Source organism: Zootoca vivipara, chromosome 8 (assembly GCF_963506605.1).
Source record: "Zootoca vivipara chromosome 8, rZooViv1.1, whole genome shotgun sequence".
Classification (NCBI taxonomy): Eukaryota; Metazoa; Chordata; class Lepidosauria; order Squamata; family Lacertidae; genus Zootoca; species Zootoca vivipara.
Window position 1 is genome coordinate 46,374,240 of NC_083283.1, and position 21,395 is coordinate 46,395,634.

Consider the following 21,395-nt stretch of genomic DNA (forward strand, 5'->3'; position numbering starts at 1 on the left):
GTTACTTATAAGGAATGGTCACTTTCATTGTGCCAGCACATGGGACCAAAATTGAAGGTTTGCAATGAAAGCAGTCTATTTAGCAAGTTTGTGTTATGCAACACACTTAAAGGTAAAGGTAAAGGGACCCCTGACCATTAGGTCCAGTCGTGACCGACTCTGGGGTTGCGCGCTCATCTCGCATTATTGGCCGAGGGAGCCGGCGTATAGCTTCCAGGTCATGTGGCCAGCATGACAAAGCCGCTTCTGGCAAACCAGAGCAGCACATGGAAACGCCGTTTACCTTCCCGCTGTAGCGGTTCCTATTTATCTACTTGCATTTTGACATGCTTTCGAACTGCTAGGTTGGCAGGAGCTGGGACCAAGCAACGGGAGCTCACCCCGTCACAGGGATTCGAACCTCCGACCTTGTGGTCAGCAAGCCCTAGGCTCAGTGGTTTAACCACAGCGCCACCTGGGTCCCATATGCAACACACTTAACCCTTAGCAATTGTGAAATGGAGCATGTTGCAGTAGCCTCCATGTGGTGGTTGTGATCTGTAGATTGGCCCCGTACTCTCTGCATTGGGCCTTCTTGGAGAACCCCAAAGGCTTAAAGCCATGAAGGCCATCTTCATGTGGTGGTAATCTCTTTTAGCATAATTGGTATGTGGCACGTAAAGCTGTAACTATATCCATTGTGTTTATTCATTCCGCACACTTTTGGTGATGTAGGTCTAAGACAGTGTTGCCTAAACATTTGTTGCTGAATGAGATAGGGATAATATTGCTATTTGCTTTGTAGATGATAGGAAAAGTGTAAATAGAAGAGGACCTTCAGTCGTCTTAACGGTGGTGAATCTGCAAAAGGTGTGCTTGTTTTGTTTTTGCTAAAGTGTTCAATTAAGGGCATGAGGAGAACTTTGTGTATAAGACCAGCTAAAGCACTTGTAATGCTGCATTATGTGTCTAAGTTATGATCACTTCTTCATTCTAGGAGCAGCTGTTTCTTCACTGGTGTCATTCTCTGCTGGTCTCACTCAGAAGCCTTTCCCTAATGACATGGGTGTGGTACATTTCAACAAAGTGCTTGTAAATGATGGAAGCCATTATAACCCTGAAACAGGTATTAAACAGTTCCTAATTGATAAAGGGAAACTGGTAGTATCTATTGAATGATTTTTAAAAAAATTTAAATTCTGTAGAATTTAAATGCATTCCAGCATTTTCTCAACTTGTACCTGCTTATATAAAGCAACTTAATAGGAGGTTCCCTTCATGTCCAAGTTAGTGTGAGAGTAGACACTACTGATACATTTTTCAGATCTTTCAAGCTGCTGAGGCTGGTATTACTCCATTGCTAACATCCATTTCTTTTAACCTACCCAATATTGTATAGTCCTTGAGCATGCTGTCTTCCCCCCATAAAGTCACATATACAAGTGGCAGAACTGAAGGATTTAATGTTGGGAGAACTTGCTAACAGCAGACACCATTGCATTCTTTCCTATGCATTGGGGAACTGAAGTGAAATTACAATCAGCTCAGTGGATAAAAATGTATAATAAGCATGTGCAGGAGCTAAGGGAGAATGAGTTCATAAGAGGAATTTTATGTGAAGAACTCCTCTTCGTTGTCATGCCAAATAAAATATGATACGTTCAAATTAAATGATCTTTATTTCCTCCCAGTTATTGTACTGACATACTTATGTTATTTGATAAAGCAGTAGGAATTGGACTTGGCCCAACCGTACACGTGTGTTTTGATTAATGTGTGTCTTCATTGCAGGCGTCTTTACATCTCCCTATGAAGGTCGTTATCTGATCACAGCTGTTCTAGCTCCAGAGAGGGATGAATACATAGAAGCTGTGCTGTCAGTTTCCAATGCAAGCATTGCTCAGCTTCACACAGCTGGCTACAGAAGAGAGCTGCTTGAACACCACCGACCACGATCAGGGAAACGAACTTGTGGTGGAACGGGGGCTTTCCATCTTGTTCTTCACCTCAAAGCTGGAGCTGAAGTAAGCATTGTAGTTACTGGGGGCAAGCTGGCCTACACAGACTCTGATGAAATATACTCCACATTCAGTGGGGTGTTTCTATATCCTTCCCTTTCTCATGCATAGAGGGGAGTAATTAATAAATGGTGAAGCTTTAATATTTTATTCCTCATTTTTTTCATCACCTTCAATACTTCTGTTTTAAGTGCAATCTTTACATGACTATATTTTCTTTCCCTCAATTGACTTTCTTTTAGATTATGGACATTTAAACACCCTACAAAAGAACAGTAGTTACTATGGGGGTATCACTGAAATATGTTCAAAGTAAATTATGTTTATTAACTTTTGAAAGAGAGACTTTATAATTGCAATCCTGAGTCACTGAAGCTAGTTAAATAAATTTAAGAATTATCCTTGTAAAATTCTCTTGTTTTCATGCATTATCCTTAAAATGCTGAAAGCAGCAAAGGAGGTCAGTCCTTTTCACTTTAGTTAGAACTAGCTACTGAAAATTATAGCAGTGGTTGCAGCAATAACCTTTGTATTTCACTTTCTAGTCTTCAAAGCATTTCATGTGCATTAACTTGTTCTAACAATCTTGTAAATCATGTTGTCATCCCGATATTTTAGATAGGGGGAATGGAGCCCAAGGCCACAGAGTAAATTCAAGAAAAAGGTAATATTTGAACTACTATGCTAGGAGTACGGGGTTCACACAGAATTAGGTTTTTGCAAGTATCTGATGTCATAAAAGCCACTTTCACTTGATACTACTTTAATGTCATAAAAGCTTTCATCTGAGAAAAGTGCAAGTTGAGAACGGACATAATTCAACATGGTCTAAATAGCATCACTCCGTTATGTGTTTGTTTTTACAGCAGACTATATACTAAAAAGCAAAGCCACCCAGCCAAATAGGCCACACCCTCCTTTTTCTGTACTGTACTTAGGACGCAGGTGGCGCTGTGGGTTAAACCACTGAGCCTAGGGCTTGCCGATCAGAAGGTCGGCGGTTCGAATCCCTGCGACGGGGTGAGCTCCCGTTGCTCGGTCCCTGCTCCTGCCAACCTAGCAGTTCGAAAGCACGTCAAAGTGCAAGTAGATAAGTAGGGACCGCTACAGCGGGAAGGTAAACGGCGTTTCCGTGCGCTGCTCTGGTTCGCCAGAAGCGGCTTAGTCATATTGGCCACATGACCTGGAAGCTGTACGCCGGCTCCCTCGGCCAATAATGCGAGATGAGCGCCGCAACCCCAGAGTCGGTCACGACTGGACCTAATGGTCAGGGGTCCCTTTACCTTTACTTGGTAATCTACTAATGGTGTTAGGAATACTTGCTTCCTGCAGCCAATGAAAGAACATCCCTTATGTCTTATGAGGCTTGTGAAATGTTCTTCTTGTCTTGCCTCTTGAGGTCTCAGAAAGCCTCTTGAACATTGTTTCTGGACAACATAAAGCAAATTTCCTCCTGAAAGTGATCTACTCATACTTAATAGAAGACTGCTGCTCTTATATGGGAATGGCCAGGAGCCCTTCAGTAAACAATGGGTCATGCCTTTACTGAAGGTCTCCCTCATGTCTCCAGAAGAGGCAGTCACAGTAAAAATCTAGTACTTAATATAGTTGGCAGAAATTTTGCCCCAGCCCCCAACTGCATTTAGCCACCATGGAAAAGGCTCGCCAGCCCCAGTTCTGCAGCAAAGAAGTAACTTTTATGGAAATTGCATTTCTCAAAGATACACATCACTTCTATGTTAACCCAAAGCCTTTCCAGCCTACTTTCAGGTAGAGTCCAAAATGAACTTAACTACAGGCTTTTTCAGCTGACTGTCTCATCCGTGTTTATTCTCCTCTACACCCAAGGTAATTTTTCCTATATTGTACTGAATGGAATTTCTGTGATTTGGCTGCAGACCGTTCTGAGCCCACAGGGAATAATTTCAAATGTATAAATATAACACATGTAGTGAGGTTTTATTGTAAATTTTATTAACACAGCACAGTGGACATTTTTTTCCTAACAGACCAGTCTTTACAAAAAACAAAACAAAACACTGTACTGGAATGTTCAATGATTAATAAGTGAATAAAGGTATATCAAAGAAAAAACTGGTTATAACACAATTAAATAGAATGTACTGAAGAATTATCTCCAATCTTGCATTCAGAACCAACCACAATGTAGATTCTCTTGCTCTCTAAAGGTGTCAAAAGTTTTGCTGATGAAAGCCTTATCGCAAAGGTATCAGTTCTAATATATCTGTCTTACATATTAGTTGCTTTAAAGGCTTGAGATATCTTGCACTTCAGTTACCAGCCTGCATCACAGTCATATTTGCATAAATTGAATGCATTTAGAAGTTTTCCAATGCTGAGCCATGTAATATTTTTCCAGATGAGGGCACAATTCTTGAAAAAGTATATCGATAGCGGAGCACTGTTTTTCAAGAATCCCGTTTGCCCTGCTTAATAGAGACTATTTTTGCATTTATACATGCATACACACCACCTTCTCTCCTCCAAATACTAGTCTTAACACAAGAGATCTAGAACCTTTACACTGCAATAGAAAACTGTTTTCTTGCATAAACAAGCAGAGCTTGCCTTATTTATCCACACATTACTTGCAGGCTTTGATTTCCCAGCTCCTTACTTTACTTGTATTCATTTTACATGACAAATTCCAGGTAAATGATTTGAGAGGTGCAGCATAAGCTGTTCAATACACTTCCAAAGTAAAAGGAAATGCATATTCCAAAACAGCCTTTAAAAGGTTCTTTGTTCATAAACACAAATGTATATCTCTTTCATGGAAAGAACTAAGAAACTTGTGCTAATCTGAAATAGATTTAGTACAAGCGTTGTTTCCCAATACCAGTTCCAAACCAGCCATTTCCAGTACAGCAAGGAAACAGATTAAAAATTACCTCTAGCAGATAGCTACGGTATATTGGGCACCATCTACCAATGAGCAGCTCTGGAGTCACTGAGGTAAAATCCAAACTCATTATGTAATGGTCTGCATAGCACTATTCAAATTGAGACCAAGAGATAGAAAACAATAGTATATCATTTTAAGAAGTGCATATTTTGTTCAAATGAAGGAAGTGTTTGGATCAAGGTGACTCAAGAGTACTCTTCAGCATTAAACATACTAATAAATAGTATGATTTTGTCTGCTTGTCATTACGAAAGGGAATTCTTCCCAAAGTTTTGGAAATTCTTAATGTTCAAAAGCAGCACACAGATCTCCACTCCAAACACTGTCAGAATTATTCACTCCAGTTAACAGTACTGATGCCTTATAAGGAGCAAGATAACCTATTAAGATGAACTTAACCATTACTGCAAATGTGAAATAATGTACCACACCTCAGAATAAAGAGGGAGAGAAAAAAAGATTAAGAACATAATGTGAAACAAACAGTCAACTCAAATTGAAATTTAATCTAGGATATTTCAAATTTTCAGAGTGCTTTACAGAATACCGAATATGAACTAGATGTTGGAGTAAATTTTATCCAGCACAGTAGGCTTTTCTTTACTAGAGCTATAACTTGTACTTCCTTGTGTGTGGAGATTTAGGTATTCTATTAAGATATCTGATTGAAAAATAGTTTCAAAGTACATAACAATATACAGCCCAATCACTGTTTAGTTAGAAATTTCAAGTCCCAACATTTTCCTAAGGTTACATCTACTGTACTTATCTATTTAACTGATCTAATTAGTCTCAAATGTTTTCCCTCTACAAAGTCAAAAGGAGCAAATTACTAGTTGTGAAACTTGATAAGTCTGATAAAGATTTTATTGAGAGCACTACGTCTAGTCCTTAAGCGCTGCTACCATAGTTGACAACATAAAACCAGCACTGGTAGCAAACCTGCAGATTAAACTTAGTAGTTCATACCTGGCAGAGAATAGAGTTTTGATACGTTTACATGGATACTTTGGGTGATCAGGAAAGCACTAGTCAGCATTCTTAAGGTCTGACCTAGCTTCAAGTTATATGATGATTCAAAAATGTTAACTCTTTCAGTTTAGTTGATTTATGGCATACTAGACTATCCTGGCAGGGAGTGGGAATGTTTTTGTTTATAGACATTATAATCAACTATCATTTTTGTGTCAAGGGTTGGATAGAAATAGGTGAAAGAAACTAAAACAACTGGCTCCTTAAATCAGGACCTCAGTTGCTTTTGAATCCACTGTGGAGCTAACATACTAAATGTCTAAACAGAAGTAACATTTTGTACCTGATACACACAGTATTTCTCACTTGGATGCCCTTGTCCTCTGCCAATTTTATCAAAACTGAAAAACCCTGATACAGAGTTCTGGAAAGGCATTAATAGTAGTTCCAGTTTTAAAGACTGACTATATACATTACCTTCTTTAAAAAAATGAGAATTTATCCCTGAATATTTTCTGAATCTGTTGCCTGCTGATCTATACAGTACCCATGCTAAGTGCAATTAAGAGATGTCAGCTGTTTGCAGCAAAGATGTTCTTACGAATTCTAATTTCACATAGCAGCTTAGGAAACAAAAATTGCTGCAAGTAAGAAAAAGCATCTCAGACAGCCCCAATCACTGTATAGTAGTTTGTTTGTTTTTTAAAGGCAACACAACCATGAGTGGGTAATAGAAGTAGCATTTCCACTCCAATCCTCAGTTCTTTAAAGGTGTAGCAAAACAGAGTGACCACTATACACGAACTCATGAATTCTTAAGATATTTTTAAAGAAATTAATAATGAGAGAGTCTAAGACATTGTATCTCAAACAGGCTAAGTGCTGGTTTAAGTACTAAATATAATTCCTATAGTGGGCCTGTTAAATCTCTGCTATCGATTTTACAAACTTTTTTCTCTTTTCCTTTAAGATGATATATCAAGGAGGCTAACATACAAAACATCACACACCCCCACTGTGGTTTGTATATAGGAAGATGCAAATCTGCAACTACATTTTCATTTTCTGTCCTCTATCCTCTGGATGGCCTGCTATTTCAAAGGATTGCTATCTTTCTAATGCCTTAAATCAAACAGTAAGGACATCTTAAAAGAACAAAGAGAGATCAGCCTTGCATTTCATTTGCTTATGCCAAACCTTTGGCGCTTCCTGTATTTAATAAGACACATGGTACCAAAGGATAAAGGAGCCTCTGCAGAAAGAGGTTCTCTGTGATCAGTGCTGTTCAAGCTAAGTCTTCCATGTTCACTTCAGGAAGCTGTTCTCTCCAATAGCAGAAGGAGCTGAATTCCGGGCATTCAAAAGCAGAGCTCTGTTCTTTATTAAGAAGTGGAAACAGATGTTCTACTAGTTCACTCAGTCTGTAATACCTGTATGCAGAAATAAATTAGAAGGGTTACTCATTATACTTGTTATACAGTGAAATCCTGTACATGCCAATTCAGAAGTAAGCACCACCAAATTCAGTGGGAGTTACTCCCAGGTAAACATCTATAGGACTGAAGGCTTAATATAGCCAAGCAGCAGTGCTAAAAATCAATGCTTGTCTACTTCTGGGCATGTTTAATCACCTCCACAACTGACTTCTACCCATAGTTAAATCATTTAATACACTAGCAGATAGCCATGATTTTAGGCACTTTCCTAAGATTGCACATAGTAGGGCAGAATGGTTACCCAAATAAATTCAACAGTTGTTCTTCCCACCGCTTGAAAAAACCCTATACTTACGAAGATTTGTTTCCCTTTGTTTGTTCCTGGATTAGTTCACCCTTTGGGTTGACTGTGAATATTCTGCAGTCTGGAACTCCAACTTGCATGTAGGCATACACATCCTGCAGACAACACAACTACATTTTAGACTAGAGGCCATAATGCCAATTTTTTAATTGAGAAAATGTCACATTACAAAATTCATATGCAGGTACTGATTCCGAAACATATAGAGAGAGATGTGTGAAAAATCATCTCAAATTCCTTCCTAAGTTTCAAGAACAATTTGTGCATTTAGCATATTCATGTAAAACAGCAGAACATTTTAACTAATTGTTGGATGGACTTACATTAGTTCTGTTTCCAAAAGCAGCATAGAAAGGTTGTTTACATGGAGAAAATAAGTTCTTGATATCATTTAAACACTCAATTTTGAATTTCTCTGGTTTCTTTTCTATCACTTCCCTGGGGGCAGAACATAAAAAAATATATAATCAGATATTTTCTGTGGCCTAAGACAATACAGTACCTTAGAAAAATATTGTCCCGGTTCTTAACAAAGTTATAGAGTTTAGTTCCGCTCTTCCTAAAAAGGTCATTTAAACAGATGAAACAAAACAATATATGAAGACAGCTAGGCACTGATGTAAATCACTGCAACTACAGCTATTGCCTTGCAATGAAGATGTAAAGACGGTACAGTTTAACATATTCTCTTGGAAGAAGGGGCTATAGCTCAGTGGCAGAGCATATGAATGTGGAAGACCCCATGTTTAATAATTGGCATTCTCAGTTAAAGAATCTGGAAGGTGTTGAAAGAACCTCTGCCTGATACCCTGGAGAGCTGCTGCTATTCAGAGTACAAAATACTGAGCTAGATGAACTAATGGTCAGACTCAGTACAAGTCAGCTTCATAAGCTCATATTCAATCCAGCCACTTACCGGTACTTTATTCCTGCACAGAGGGGCAGAAAACCCATTATGAACTAGCCTAAACACAGAAACAGTCTACAGAAGCTAGCAGCCATTTCTGCAGTGTAGTAAAGGGAAGCTCAAAAGCAGCTTTTAAACTCTGCTGCAGTGGTGCCCTGACTGCATGCATCATCCCTTCACTTTCTCTGACATAAAGTGAAAAAATGCCACTCACTTCAATAGAATATAGTGACTTTCTTATAAGATCAGACTAAGGTCTAGCAAACAAGGGGTGTTCATCAGTGGACCATTCCATTTCTATCAAGTATATAAGCTTTTAATACTACAATGTCCCATGTGACTGTACACAAGTGAAATATTTAGAAGTTTCAATTTACGTCCATCACAGATTATGCTATGATAAAAAGCAAGGTACCATAAATGACAAAAAAATTTGTTTCACTCAGCTTCTTAAGTTATATTTCAAAATTCACCCCTTACAAAGATTGTTAGGGTGTTTTTGTTTACATACCTATGAAAAGCAGAGAACAAACTGCTGGGAGACAACATCAAGGGACCCCTGGGCAAGATCGTTCCTTTGTCATTAACCCAGTGCAAGTACCCTCTTGTCATGTCTGCCATTCCAATGGCACGAGCAGAGCAGTACAGAAACTTGTAGCCATTCCTAAAAATGAAATTCTAGATTAGGAAGATCTCTCTTGGTGTGGTAAACCATTCACAACAAGAAGTCACAGTCAGATCATACTGAATTGAAAAAGAGAATGCAGCTGTTCATGTTTTATAAAGCATTTAACTTCTAAGCAATTGGAAGGGAGAAGGGTGTGTTGACCTAAGGTAACACAAGAAATTAATTTAGTACCTAACTATTGTTCAGAGGTTGCTTGCACATAGCCCTCCAGGTGATGCTGAACTACAGCTGCCATCATTCCCTGATTCCTGGTTGTGGCTAATGGAAGTTGGTGCCCAACAACATCTGGAGGACTACAGGTTAGCCTGTTCTTTCCTTATTTTGAAAGCATCATTTCATACTAGAATATCTGCATTCATTTAAATAGGATATAAGAAGCCAAGCACATTTGCCATTTTCTGCTTCTTCTTTCTTTTTCAAAAAGAGGCCTGGAACAATGCGCCAGTGCAGACATCTTGAAGACTATATTCCAGGGGTGGGATATTGGAGCCAGCTGGCAACCTTCCACACCACATGAGGGCCAACTTTGGCAAGTGGGTGAGGCGCTGCGATGTCATGTGACCCATTTTCCTTTGTCCACATGATATGAAATCAAACTGGGCAAAGAGGCACGGCTTTGCAGCTGGTAATGATCCACTGCAAGCCCTGCTTTCAGCAGGAGACAGGTGTGCATGGGAAATGTAGTGGTAAAAGACAAAGTACAACAAAACAACACTTTCAAGTGTATTTAATGTTCTCCACAAAAATGGTTTGAACTGGTTTAGAATCTTTAGATGGTTCCAAATTCTCAAAACTCTGGTTACTGATTCAACTTTTATTCTCTTCCCCACACTCCCTGAAGCATTTAGGCTGCAACCCTTACTTGGAAATAAAGCCCACTGTATACACACATTAAGATTGGGCTGTTTTAAGTCTCCCTCAAAAACAGATAGACCTTGAAGCTTTTGATGTTGCTGCCATAGGCTTTCACTTTTCCATATCCCCCTTTCTGTGGTATTCACCTACTTGCTTGACTTCCACTTACTATTCCATATCCTCCAGCTGGTAGTCTGTCCATAGGGTGTGGTCCCTTGTGCTACTGCTGCTGCTACTTCTACTCCTCCTCCTATATGTGATCTGCTTTACCTCTTCTACCACAACTCATAGGTACTTCAATATGAACCAGAATCCTAGGCTTGAGTCCATCTTTCTGGTACAGCCTTAATCTGCTAGAGATGCTAGTAGTATGCTTCCACGAGCACACAAGTCAACAGAAGTGCCCTCTTTGATACCAGCAGTAGCTATCACAGGGCGAAGAAGGGATGCACAAAAGAGAAAGTCCATGGGCAGGCTGCTTCTGCCTCCACTACTAGAACATGCAGACGGCTATGGGAAATGGAAGGCAGAAAATCTGAAGATGGACAATGTTGCTGCTGCCGCTCAATCCCACAAATTTCAGCAGTAGCAGCCACTTATAGGCATGTCCATTTCTTTTTGGCTGACATGAGGAGAAAGAGGAAGCTGGAACCTTGACTGAAGTTTCCTTTGGTCTTTTTTGTGCACCACAAGCTCTGCTCATGAATGCTAGGGGTTTGCAGCATACTGCAGAAAATAATGGTAATGTGCTGAATTGGCCTACATTTGCCTCATGTCACATGTCTAACTTCTGTATTTTAATTCCTCTGTTATTTGAGTTTGAAATAGAACTTCTAAATAGGAAGTCAACGAGAATACAAATGCAGAATATACAGGATCATGAAATGCACCTTCGGTTAAAAGTGAAAAGTGTCGTGCAAGAATTCAAAACTTTAGATCATTAGTTGTTCGTTGGATTAACATAATCAATTATTCCTATGTTTCGCAACTCTTACAAGCAAGGTACTTACTCATTAATGGAATGATAGAGCTTTGCAATACCCTGATGTGTCCAGTCTTTGCCAAGCTGTGGTAGGATCTGCCCTAAAGCATCAGACCTAAACCAGGAACGAGGGTTAGAAAGTGTGAATTGATGCTTTCTACATTAGGTATTAAAAGACCCATCAGAGTTTTTTCTGTGCCAATTTTTAAATACTTGCTGAAAACCTTTCTATTCTGCCAAGCCTATGCAGGCAATTTAACAATACATAATTCAACAGTAGTTAATTGATGCCTGTTTACTTTTTTGTAAGTTTTTTATTGTACAGCTATGTGTTTCATTGATGTAAACCACATTTTATGACACGACAGTGTAGAATTATTTCTTTAAACAAAGAAATATTCACAACATCTCAAAGCTTACCTCTCTTTAGTAACTAAATCAGCCTTCTCAAACCAGGAGCAGTCCAAATATTCTGGAATACAACTCACATCAGTCCTGGACAGCACAGATATTATGATGGGAGTTGTAGTCCATATCATCTGGAGGTTACCAGGTGTCAGAAAGCTGAATTCCTAATTTACTTTTGCCTACTTCTTACCAAGATTTAAGGAAAAGCATTGGTTTTCAGAACCAAGTCACTGAGTAGTGTTCATCAGACACAAATAGATTTTGAACACACTGGTGCAGTGATTTATTAGAGGTAAAACTACACTACAGCTTACTTGGTTATTGTTCCATCAATATCTGAAATAATTATTTTGTCATTCCAGTTCCACAGATATATTGTCCCCGCACAACGGCAAGTTCCTTGATACTGGGTTGTAATGCTGAACACAACATCATTGGGGCCATCTCTTAGCTTCAGTTTTTCCTTTAAATTAAAGAGACACAATAATATATTAACCCAAAAGGAAATTATATTTCCCTGCCAAAATATTTTACATTTTGATACTAATGTTAATAAAGATAGGATGTGGGTGGTGGTGTGGTCTAAACCACCAACCCTCTTTGGGCTTGCTGATGTTAAGGTCAGCAGTTCAAATTCACATGACAGGGTAAGATCCCATTGCTCTGTCCTACCTCCTGCCAACCTAGCAGTTCAAAAGCATACCAGCGTGACAAGATAAACAAGTACCGCTGCAATGGGAAGGTAAATGGCATTTCCGTGCACTCTGGCACTCGTCATGGTGTTCCATGTGCCAGAAGTGGTTTAGTCATGTTGGACACATGGCCCAGAAAAGCTGCAGATAAACACCAGCTCCCTTGGCCTGAAAAGCGAAGGTGAGCGTCACACCCCATAGTCAAATTTGATTGGACTTCACTGTCCAGGGGTCTTTTACCTAATATAGTACACTGAATTTCATAAACTCTGGATTATTTTTAATAATGCAGTATAAGCTATGAGCTTGGATCCAGATGACACAATAAGGCAGGCAGTGCAGCAACAGCAGCAGCAGGAGGAGGATAGGAGTGAAGCATCCAGTACTTCAGCAGCATGCAAAAACACACTGCTCATCCACATTGAACTATGGTTCAATTTATTGTGCTATGTGCAAACCAAGCCACTACCCATTGAGAATGGGATAACAGATTCTCCCACCATGACCATGACACAGTTTAGAAAGAAAAGGACAGGGAAAAACAATGATTTCATGTTTGTATAATCTGCGATCATCTCTCTCCATGACCCAGATCCAAAGAAATCTTAGCAACACTGAGCCTCAATTATGGAAATTAGGGAGTGTTCCAGAGCAGGAGGATGGATTTAGGAGTTGCAAAAATTGACCTAAACACAGTTCACAGAACTGGTTTATTAATTAACAACACAGAAACAAACTTCAGCAAGGGGGCCCTTTTCTCTCTCAACTACTCTTGTCATTTCCCCCCTAACTACTTAAAATCATCAATATGTTTACAGAACTTGACCACTTACAATTTGATCTGAAGACAATCTAAGTGACTTTTTATAAGATGTAGCATTCCCATGGGTTGAAAGTGAAGCGGAATCTATTTTTAAGGTTTCTTTTAGTTCCTGGGATCCTTCATCATCCGTTGAAGATTCATCGCCTGTAGGCCTAAAACAATATAAGCACAGTAAGCAATAAGAACTGTTGCACGTTTCACCGATTATTTCAAGAGATCCAAGCATTCTGAAGCACATTAAGCCATTCTGAGAAGGAGAAGCATTTTCCAGACTGGGTGGGAGAAAACTAGGAAAACCTATCATCAGGGTTGTGCTTTGTTTTTTAAGCTTAATGGTTTCCCATTTTAGTGACAGAACAGATGGATTTATGCTACATCAATAAAGGCAAGTATACGGCATGCTGACTATTTCATGCTTACAATGCAAGCAATATAATTTATGAACCTTTAACAAGATATATTCAGTCTCTGATGTATTCAGATCTTTTCAGTTAGCACAGGTATTTTCCCAGATAATCAAGTCAGACCAAACCTCCCCTTTCTGAACAATTTTAACTGTTTGTACAATGGGCAGATACAATTTTTCATAGCTACAGGCCATGTTTTTTTTCATTTCATCCTAGTTTTAATGCTTTCCTGTCAATACAGAACATTCTGAAGCTTACAGAGCAGATGATGCATTTACACAGCATCATAATTTCTTAACCTGGATTCTAGTTTTGTGTAGCATACACATACACCCTCACTGGTCCTGGTCATATTTCTCTTCTGCATTGATGAAGTATCATAAGAAACTGCTTTATATCAAGTCAGGCCATTGGTTCATCAAAGTCAGAATTGTTTCTGACAAGGGTGTGGAACCTGTGACCTTCGAGATGTTGTTGGACTGCAACTCCCATAATCCCTGACATGCTGACAGGGACTAATGGGATCACAGGTTCCCTAGCCCTCGTCCACACTGTCAGAAGCTTTCTGGTGTTTGACAGGAGTCTTCCTTCCCCACCTAGAGGTGCCAGTAATTGAACTTGGAAACTATTGCATGAAGAACATGTGTTCTGCTTCACTGAGTTAGAGCCCTTCCCAGGTAACCCAGTAGCAAAAGGTCAGCTGTTCACTCTAAGCACAACTTATTTAAAACATACCGGCTTTCAACTTGTTCCTTTGTGGCTGTTGATAGGTCGCCTTTTGGAGCTTCAGATTTTCCCTCCTTAGCTTCTGGCAGCTAATATATGAAAAGTACATTAAGACTACATCAACATAGGTCATATTTTGCACTTTCACCTGATCAGAAAGAAAAGCTTGTAGTTTCTCTAATTCAAATATCAACCTAGTTGTAAAAAGGTGCAGCAGGACTGAAATATTATTGTTCAAATTATTTGAAGCTTTCACAGGAGTGTTATTTCATTCACCTCATTTTTAAAAGATAACAATTGTTTACTATAAAGTGAGAATGCATCTCCTAGCTCAAGATCGGTTCGCAACAATTACTGAACAGGCTCCCAAATCACTACACAGATAACAAGTTCTAAATTAATAATGAAAAATGTAAGGTTATGTTGTTTGGCCAAGATAGGTGAAATTTTAAAAGGCATGCAGTTGGGAAACAAACAAACACAAGCAGAATAAATTGTATAATTAGATTTCTGTAGTAGAGCATCCTCATAATAGATAATAATTGCTGGTTTTAATGTTGTATGTTTGCTTTAGGTTATTCTGATCAGAGAGGAAATAAAACAAGTATCTTCTTTTTTAAAAAAATCAACAAAGACTGAAGAAATTCAATCATGGGGCCTGTACACAAGGCAGAACTAAATGTTGTAGAAACCAAAAGTTGAGCTTCCCTGTGCCCAATAAGATAGAGTACAATTCTATCTATACCCTGAGACCTCCGGGTATAGGGCGGTATATAAATTCAATAAATAAAATAAATAATTAAAACTATGGCTGGAGGATCTGTCCATTTTTATTTCTCTCAGTTTTGCCATCCTTAGTTCGGTTCACTCCATTTCAGGTTTCAAATATTCTTTTAAAGTCTGCATGAATATTCATATGCACTTCTCATTATGCACACAGTATTTTTAGCATAGCTGCCAAGTTTTCCCTTTTCTCGCGAGGAAGCCTATTCAGCATAAGGGAAAATCCCTTAAAAAAAGGGATAACTTGGCAGCTATGATTTTTAGTGAGTTTTATTTTACCTGTTTGACCAAGCTGTCCTTCTTACGCCAGAACCACCATCTTCCAGACTTCTTCGGCATTTTATCCTTAATCCAGGATTCAACTGCAGCCTAATAAACATATTAAATCAGTGTACATCTACAAGATTGCCATCCGGTTCTAACATGTATCATGGTATCTCATGGGTGCTTATCCATCGCTTGGTTATGCTAAATCTCTGAAATGTTTATGTGCTTCCATCATGACTATGCAGGAATGTACTTAGTCCAGCTCAATTATGTTATGGGAGAGCTGTACTCTCTTCATGGAATGGCTTCCCCCTATGGGAAAAAGGCTACCTCAGAGAACAGCTCACTACAGCTACCACTGCTTGGCCCAAGTTCCATTAAAGCTGTATTGCAGGACACCCTTGACAAACTAATACCTGCCAATAATTACTTATGGGGTGCTCTGACTTAGCAGATGCCTCCTTCCCAGCTCATTAGAAAAACCACTGGATTAGGAGGGGTGGGGACCAAACCACAGTAGCAGAAGTGGTTTGGAACTTGGAACTTGGAAGCAGCAGACTAGTGTTTCTCAAACAGCTGTTTGCCAGGCTCATGCTTTCCCCTTCACAAAGCTAGAAGACATCCCAAATACCCAAATTACTATGCTTTGCTTCCCCCATAACTCTGCCATGAGAAGCCTCGGACAAGTAGGGGACAGGGCCTCTGCTGCTCTGCTTCTGTGGCCCAAAATGGATAGCCTGGTTTAAGATATTTCTGAGTATTTGCTGGTATTAGATTACCTGTGGCAAGCTCTTATGGAACACCTGCAAGCTGAGAATCATGGGAGCAGCCAATGCCCAATTATAATACCTGTTTATATAGAAAAAGTTTCTCATTATGGATATTACAAAATGCACAGCATGATAAATATGCCACATACTCTTTATTGTAAACATAAAACAGCCTCATGGCAGCGCTAAAAAAGTTTGGTATGAATTCTACATTATATGTTGCTAACTCACATAAGTTGGGTTTTAAATTTTAAAGAAGGACAATAGAATAGAATGACAGCTACAATACAGATGAACCACACAACATTATTATTAAATAGCATAGGAAAAATAGATTTGAGGAAGGTTACCTGTTGTATATTCTTATTACCAAATTAGGATTGTCTATGAGTCCTGGGTTTTCAGCAAATTCATGGTAAGTAATGATATGCTCCATGAATTTTTCTGCAACACAATGACATTTTATCAGATAATTAAAGCATGTTTGTTCCCCCTTATTAGCTTAATCTAGTCCTTCTTGGATAAAAGCATTATGAATTTTTCAAATGGATGCATCATTAAATGAAGGTGTAAAATCTCGATTAAGTATGTGGTTGCCTGACTCCCCACCCCCACTCAAAGCCCCAGATCAGTCTGGGTGGATCCAACTCCAGGTGATCAAGGGCTGCTTTGATCTGCTCTGGACAACTCCTGAATTAACCTGGACCTGCAATTTGTCTGGAGCCTGTGTGGAGCCTGATTAAGAGTTCTGTAGAACTCAAAAGCTTGCACACTGTGTCCAACACTGCCATTTCTACTTTATGCAGAATACAGTTATAGATGTGATGGACTAAGAGGAGCTATTGCTACATGGAAGCAATTTATGGGGGCATCTCTTACTTTTTACTCATGCTTTGTATATCCATGGTTAACATGTGGAAGAATTCAAAGTTAAGATACTAAGAAGCCAGATGTCAGTGGTTAATCTGCTGCTTTTTAAATGTCAATAAAGCAATTCCAAAGAAGTCCAATGGTGAACTTCTGCTTATTAAAATGGCAGTTTGTTTTCTGTGTAGCACCGTTTGCTTCCAAACTTCCTGACTGCCCTACATGCACATCTGCTTAGCACCGGTTCACTGATAACCTTGCTAAAAGTGCAAAAGTAAGTCTGGAACACAAGTTTCTTTTAATACTTACTTGCCCAGCCTTCTTGTACTAACAGTGTTTGTGCACAAGTGAAAACCACTTCTGCTAATGCAGACATGGGCCCCTGCTTTTCACTCAGCCCTCCATCCAACCCAATGCAGTCTCCTGTGGTTCCACAGAGTTCCCCAACCCTCATATCTCAATCAAACTGAGCAACAATAATGGCAACGGCAAGTTCTTAAAGCACTTCAAAGGGTTTTGAAGCTCTCTGTTACATTGAAAGCAGGACTTCCACAAAACAGCCAATAGCAGATACGGCTTGGCATTTGACATATGCTGCATCTCAGCAGGAAATTACACTCGGGAAGACAGCTTCCTGCCTAGCTTTAGAAAAACACATGGTGGCACATATGTTATAATTTGATCCCGCACACTGAGATTAAGTGCTTCCTATAGGGCAAAGTTATATAAAATGCAGACTTCAAGAGCTTATTAAAAAACAAGGCTGATTATTACATACCTTTTGATATCTCCCCATTTTCACTAAGACCTCCACAAAGGGATAATGTGACATCAGGCAAGTCCATTGCAGAATCAGACATACACTCTGTACCACTATCTGCAGCAGCACTTCCCACCGATTGTGGAGATTGAGAACCCGACAGAGTGTCAGACTCCAGCCATTGTCTGGTACCTGGATCAGAGTCACTGAAGACAAGAAAAGCAAAACATTTGCATATGATTTGTTGCACTCACATAGTACCCTTCCTTCTAAAGTAGTCCAGGGCAGGTCACACAACATGACAAAATACAATGAATCTCAGAATAAGGAAAACTTCTTATCAAAAAGCAAATTAGTCTGACACAGCAGGCAGTTATTGGACTTCAGAAACGTATCTGTCTCCCAATATATACGGTTTTTATACACAAACATGGATACTGTACAGTTGATTATCCATAAGAAATTTCTGAAAAGTGTTCATAACTTGTTGCTGTTGCTATTTTTTAATGTTGATAATGTAAGAATGTAAGAAGCCCATTTGGTGAACTGCTCCCTCCATCAGGGGCCACTCAGATGGAAAGAAAGGCACGGCCACAGCCATTTCCTCTTGTTTTTCTCCACCTATTTGATGATCAGAGATGTACTGCTTCTGAACATGGAAGCTCCATGGTGAAGTTATGCAGTTCTTTGGCTTTTCCTCCATGGAGCTATCTCAAGTGCCCTCCTTCTCAAGTCATCAATTATCTCTGCCATCTCTGCAGCATGAGCTGCTGCCAGAAAGCCACTTTGCCCCGAGTGAGTTCCAGTTCTGGCAGCGCACAATGAAGTAGGGTGTTTTTGTTTTTCAACACATGCTGACTTTCTGCAATTGGCTTTTAGCACAATATCAACACAAAATATAGACAAGCATGGCAGTGATGTGTTAAAAATCCAACCAATATGTAACTCAGCATGACCCAGCAATAATACATTAAATAGGCCTGGAGCAAAGTGCAGCCCAAGTATTCTTAGGCAGCCCTCCCTACTGGCAGGAAATCATAGGATAACATAAGCTGGAGATCACCGTAGCATGAACAATGCTCTGTACGTAAATTAGATGCTACGTGAGGAAAGGAAAGAGAGACAGAATGGTTACATAATTTAGGCATGACACACTCTCTGTAAAACACAGATATATACACACCCACGCACCAATTCTATCAATTATAACAGGATAGAGGCCTCAGGATCAGAGGCCAGGTGCATCTCTATCTGGCTTCCAAGGCCCTGCTCCTCCCCAAGCCACAGCCCTCACCCACACCCTAGAGTGCTTTTGCCTGGCTGAATGTGTCCTCAAAGAGTGAAGATGCCTCTTTTTTGGAAGTATGGAAGATGAAGAAAGATGTACATGTGTACTGAGTCCCCTGATATGTGGTCGAAATGTAACATATTGTAGAAATTTAAGGGTTATATTCATTGCTCTGCCTGCATTGCTCTGCATTGCTCTGACTACCCACAAGGGAATATGGTCCTTGGACTGAAAAAAGATTCCCCACCCTCTCCCACAACCAAGCAATGAAAAACAACCAACTTATAGCACCTGAAATATTGGAGGAGGAGGAGGAGGAGGAGGAGGAGGAGGAGGAGACTTGTGTCACATTTGTGCAGTGTCAGCAGGCAGCAAGTGGCAGAATAGGTTCCACCCTGTCTAGCTCCCCCTGGCTGTCCCCACATACTGCAATTTCCCCCTCAATTTCCCTGCGCCTCTGAAGATAATGTAATTTTGATTAATAAAGGTTGCCAGGAGCCTCCAATGCAGTGCCTGCTGCCAGCACTTCCAGATATGGTTGTTGGCTTCTGCTGTGTTCTGGCACGCTGCAAAAGAACCAGCGCTCAGGAACTTCCACTGCTTTCAGCACACGCAGCAAAACAGAAGCTAACAGGGACTCCGGAACGCTGACAGCAGCAGCCTCCTTCTCCGTGTCTGAAGCTGGCTGGTGGGCAGTGGGGAGGGGCAAGGCTAGCAGCCAGGCAGGCTGACTCACGATAGGACTGGCCTGCGTTGGAGAGGTTTGAGGGAAGAGTGAGAGAAAAGGTGGTCTTTCTGTCAAGTTCCTGCTCCACACTTTGCTCTGTTCACAACAGCACCCACCAGGGCTCTTTTTTTAAAAGTCTAAGAAAAGTGGTTAGGGGGGCTTGGCTTTCAAAGTACAATTGTTAACATGGGAAAATTAAACTAGAAAGGGGCTTGGCAACCGCTTCTTCATTATATGTACCTAACAGTTCTATTAAGACACTGGCTGGATTGTAAAAACGCTTTTTTAAAAAGCCCATTATAGAGCTCTTAATGCAATTTTACACCGATAATTTTACATTGCTCTACAGCACCCTCTGGTGTCAAATGTTTATAACACGATTATAACATTTTCACTGACAAGTATAGATTAGTTCTGTGTGGCTGAGTAAGAGGTGGTGGCAGGGAGCAGATTAAACGAAGTTTTTACAACTATCTTATTTTTAAGACTTTTCTCTTAAATGAAAAAAAGGAAAACAGGGGAACAATGATTGATTTAAAGAAATACACATTCCTTGCATGTTTTATTGTGAAATATCTGTGTGTTCTGTCAATTATCTGTGTGTTGTCAATTAAGAAATACCTTTTGGGAAAATAAAGAGCAGCAACTTCAGGTTCCAAAGCTGTCAGGTCGTCCAAATATATGTCATCAGGCCCTTGGTGATGACTTCTCTTATGTATCCCTTAAAAAAAAGGTATTCATTTAGGACAATTAATTAATGTATTTTAAAACAGACTGCAGACTCCACATAAAAGTTGCTTTCTGTTAAAAGTTAATCAAAGAGCCATGCAAGATGTCTGCACTGAATTCTGAGTCATTCCTTCCTATCCTATCCTATATCACATTTCCATTCCTCTACAGCAGTGTTGGCCAAACTTGGCCCTCCGGCTGTTTTGGGACTACAATTCCCATCATGCCTGACCACTGGTCCTGTTAGCTAGGGATGATGGGAGTTGTAGTCCAAAAACAGCTGGAGGGCCAAGTTTGGCCAACACTGCTCTACAGGGAAGGGCAATAGTTCAGTGGAAGAGCATCTGCTTTGTCCTGAGAAGGTCCCAGCTTCAATTACCAGCATCTGAAACCCTGAGGTGACACTGCCAGTCAATGTGGACAATACTGAGCTACACTGACCAATAGTCTGACTTGGTATAAGGCAGCTTTCTATGTTCCTCTAGAGAGGCTTTGGAAGGGGCACAGCAAGCTGTAAGGGAGAGGAAGACACACTCAAGTCCTCTTCTGTGAACTTCCTTCCATTTACATAATGACAATACAAGCTACTTTTAGGGGCACGTTCACCCATTCTGCTGAAATTGGCTTTCAGACCATTTAAGCTGTTTAAATATATGTGCTAAAAGACAAGACAGAAAACCCCCGAGAAAAGATCTGAAGGCAGCCCTGTTTAGGGAAGCTTTAATGTTTGACGGACTACTGTATTTTAATATTTTGTTGGAAGCCGCCCCAGAGTGGCTGGGGAAACCCAGCCAGATGGGCGGGGTATAAATAATAAATTGTTGTTGTTATTATTTTGAATCAAAATAACATTTTACATAATGTAACCTTATCATCTACATTACAGATGAAGTAACATTACTGATTTAAGCTTCATTTGTGAAACAAAACTTTGTGTATGAACCAGAAAATTTTATTTATTTATATTATGAACAGCTACAAGCAGGACTAGCAAACACATTTCTTACTTATCTCTTGAAAA

At 39.8% G+C, this 21,395-nt stretch overlaps 2 protein-coding genes across 3 annotated transcripts in view; one reads left to right on the forward strand and one right to left on the reverse strand.

Annotated features, from left to right (window-relative positions):
* EMILIN2 (elastin microfibril interfacer 2) overlaps positions 1-5,057 on the forward strand; it is a 36,680-nt gene extending 31,623 nt beyond the window's left edge. Inside the window, exons 7-8 of the mRNA XM_035125680.2 lie at positions 977-1,105; positions 1,771-5,057. Of these exons, the coding sequence (XP_034981571.2) occupies positions 977-1,105; positions 1,771-2,108 (467 nt within the window). The 3' untranslated portion in view covers positions 2,109-5,057. The remainder of the gene's footprint in view (positions 1-976; positions 1,106-1,770) is intronic.
* An 80-nt stretch (positions 5,058-5,137) lies between these two features.
* The window catches only part of LPIN2 (lipin 2), a 34,975-nt gene continuing 18,717 nt past the window's right edge, over positions 5,138-21,395 (reverse strand). For both annotated transcript variants that reach the window (XM_035125932.2, XM_060277895.1), the window contains exons 8-20: positions 20,267-20,366; positions 17,649-17,836; positions 16,354-16,447; positions 16,013-16,082; positions 15,246-15,335; positions 14,193-14,272; positions 13,061-13,202; positions 11,850-11,998; positions 11,156-11,242; positions 9,114-9,266; positions 8,019-8,133; positions 7,687-7,790; positions 5,138-7,325 (exon numbers count right to left, since the gene is read on the reverse strand). In XM_035125932.2, coding sequence (XP_034981823.2) covers positions 7,181-7,325; positions 7,687-7,790; positions 8,019-8,133; positions 9,114-9,266; positions 11,156-11,242; positions 11,850-11,998; positions 13,061-13,202; positions 14,193-14,272; positions 15,246-15,335; positions 16,013-16,082; positions 16,354-16,447; positions 17,649-17,836; positions 20,267-20,366 — 1,517 coding nt within the window. In that variant the 3' untranslated portion in view covers positions 5,138-7,180. The remainder of the gene's footprint in view (positions 7,326-7,686; positions 7,791-8,018; positions 8,134-9,113; positions 9,267-11,155; positions 11,243-11,849; positions 11,999-13,060; positions 13,203-14,192; positions 14,273-15,245; positions 15,336-16,012; positions 16,083-16,353; positions 16,448-17,648; positions 17,837-20,266; positions 20,367-21,395) is intronic.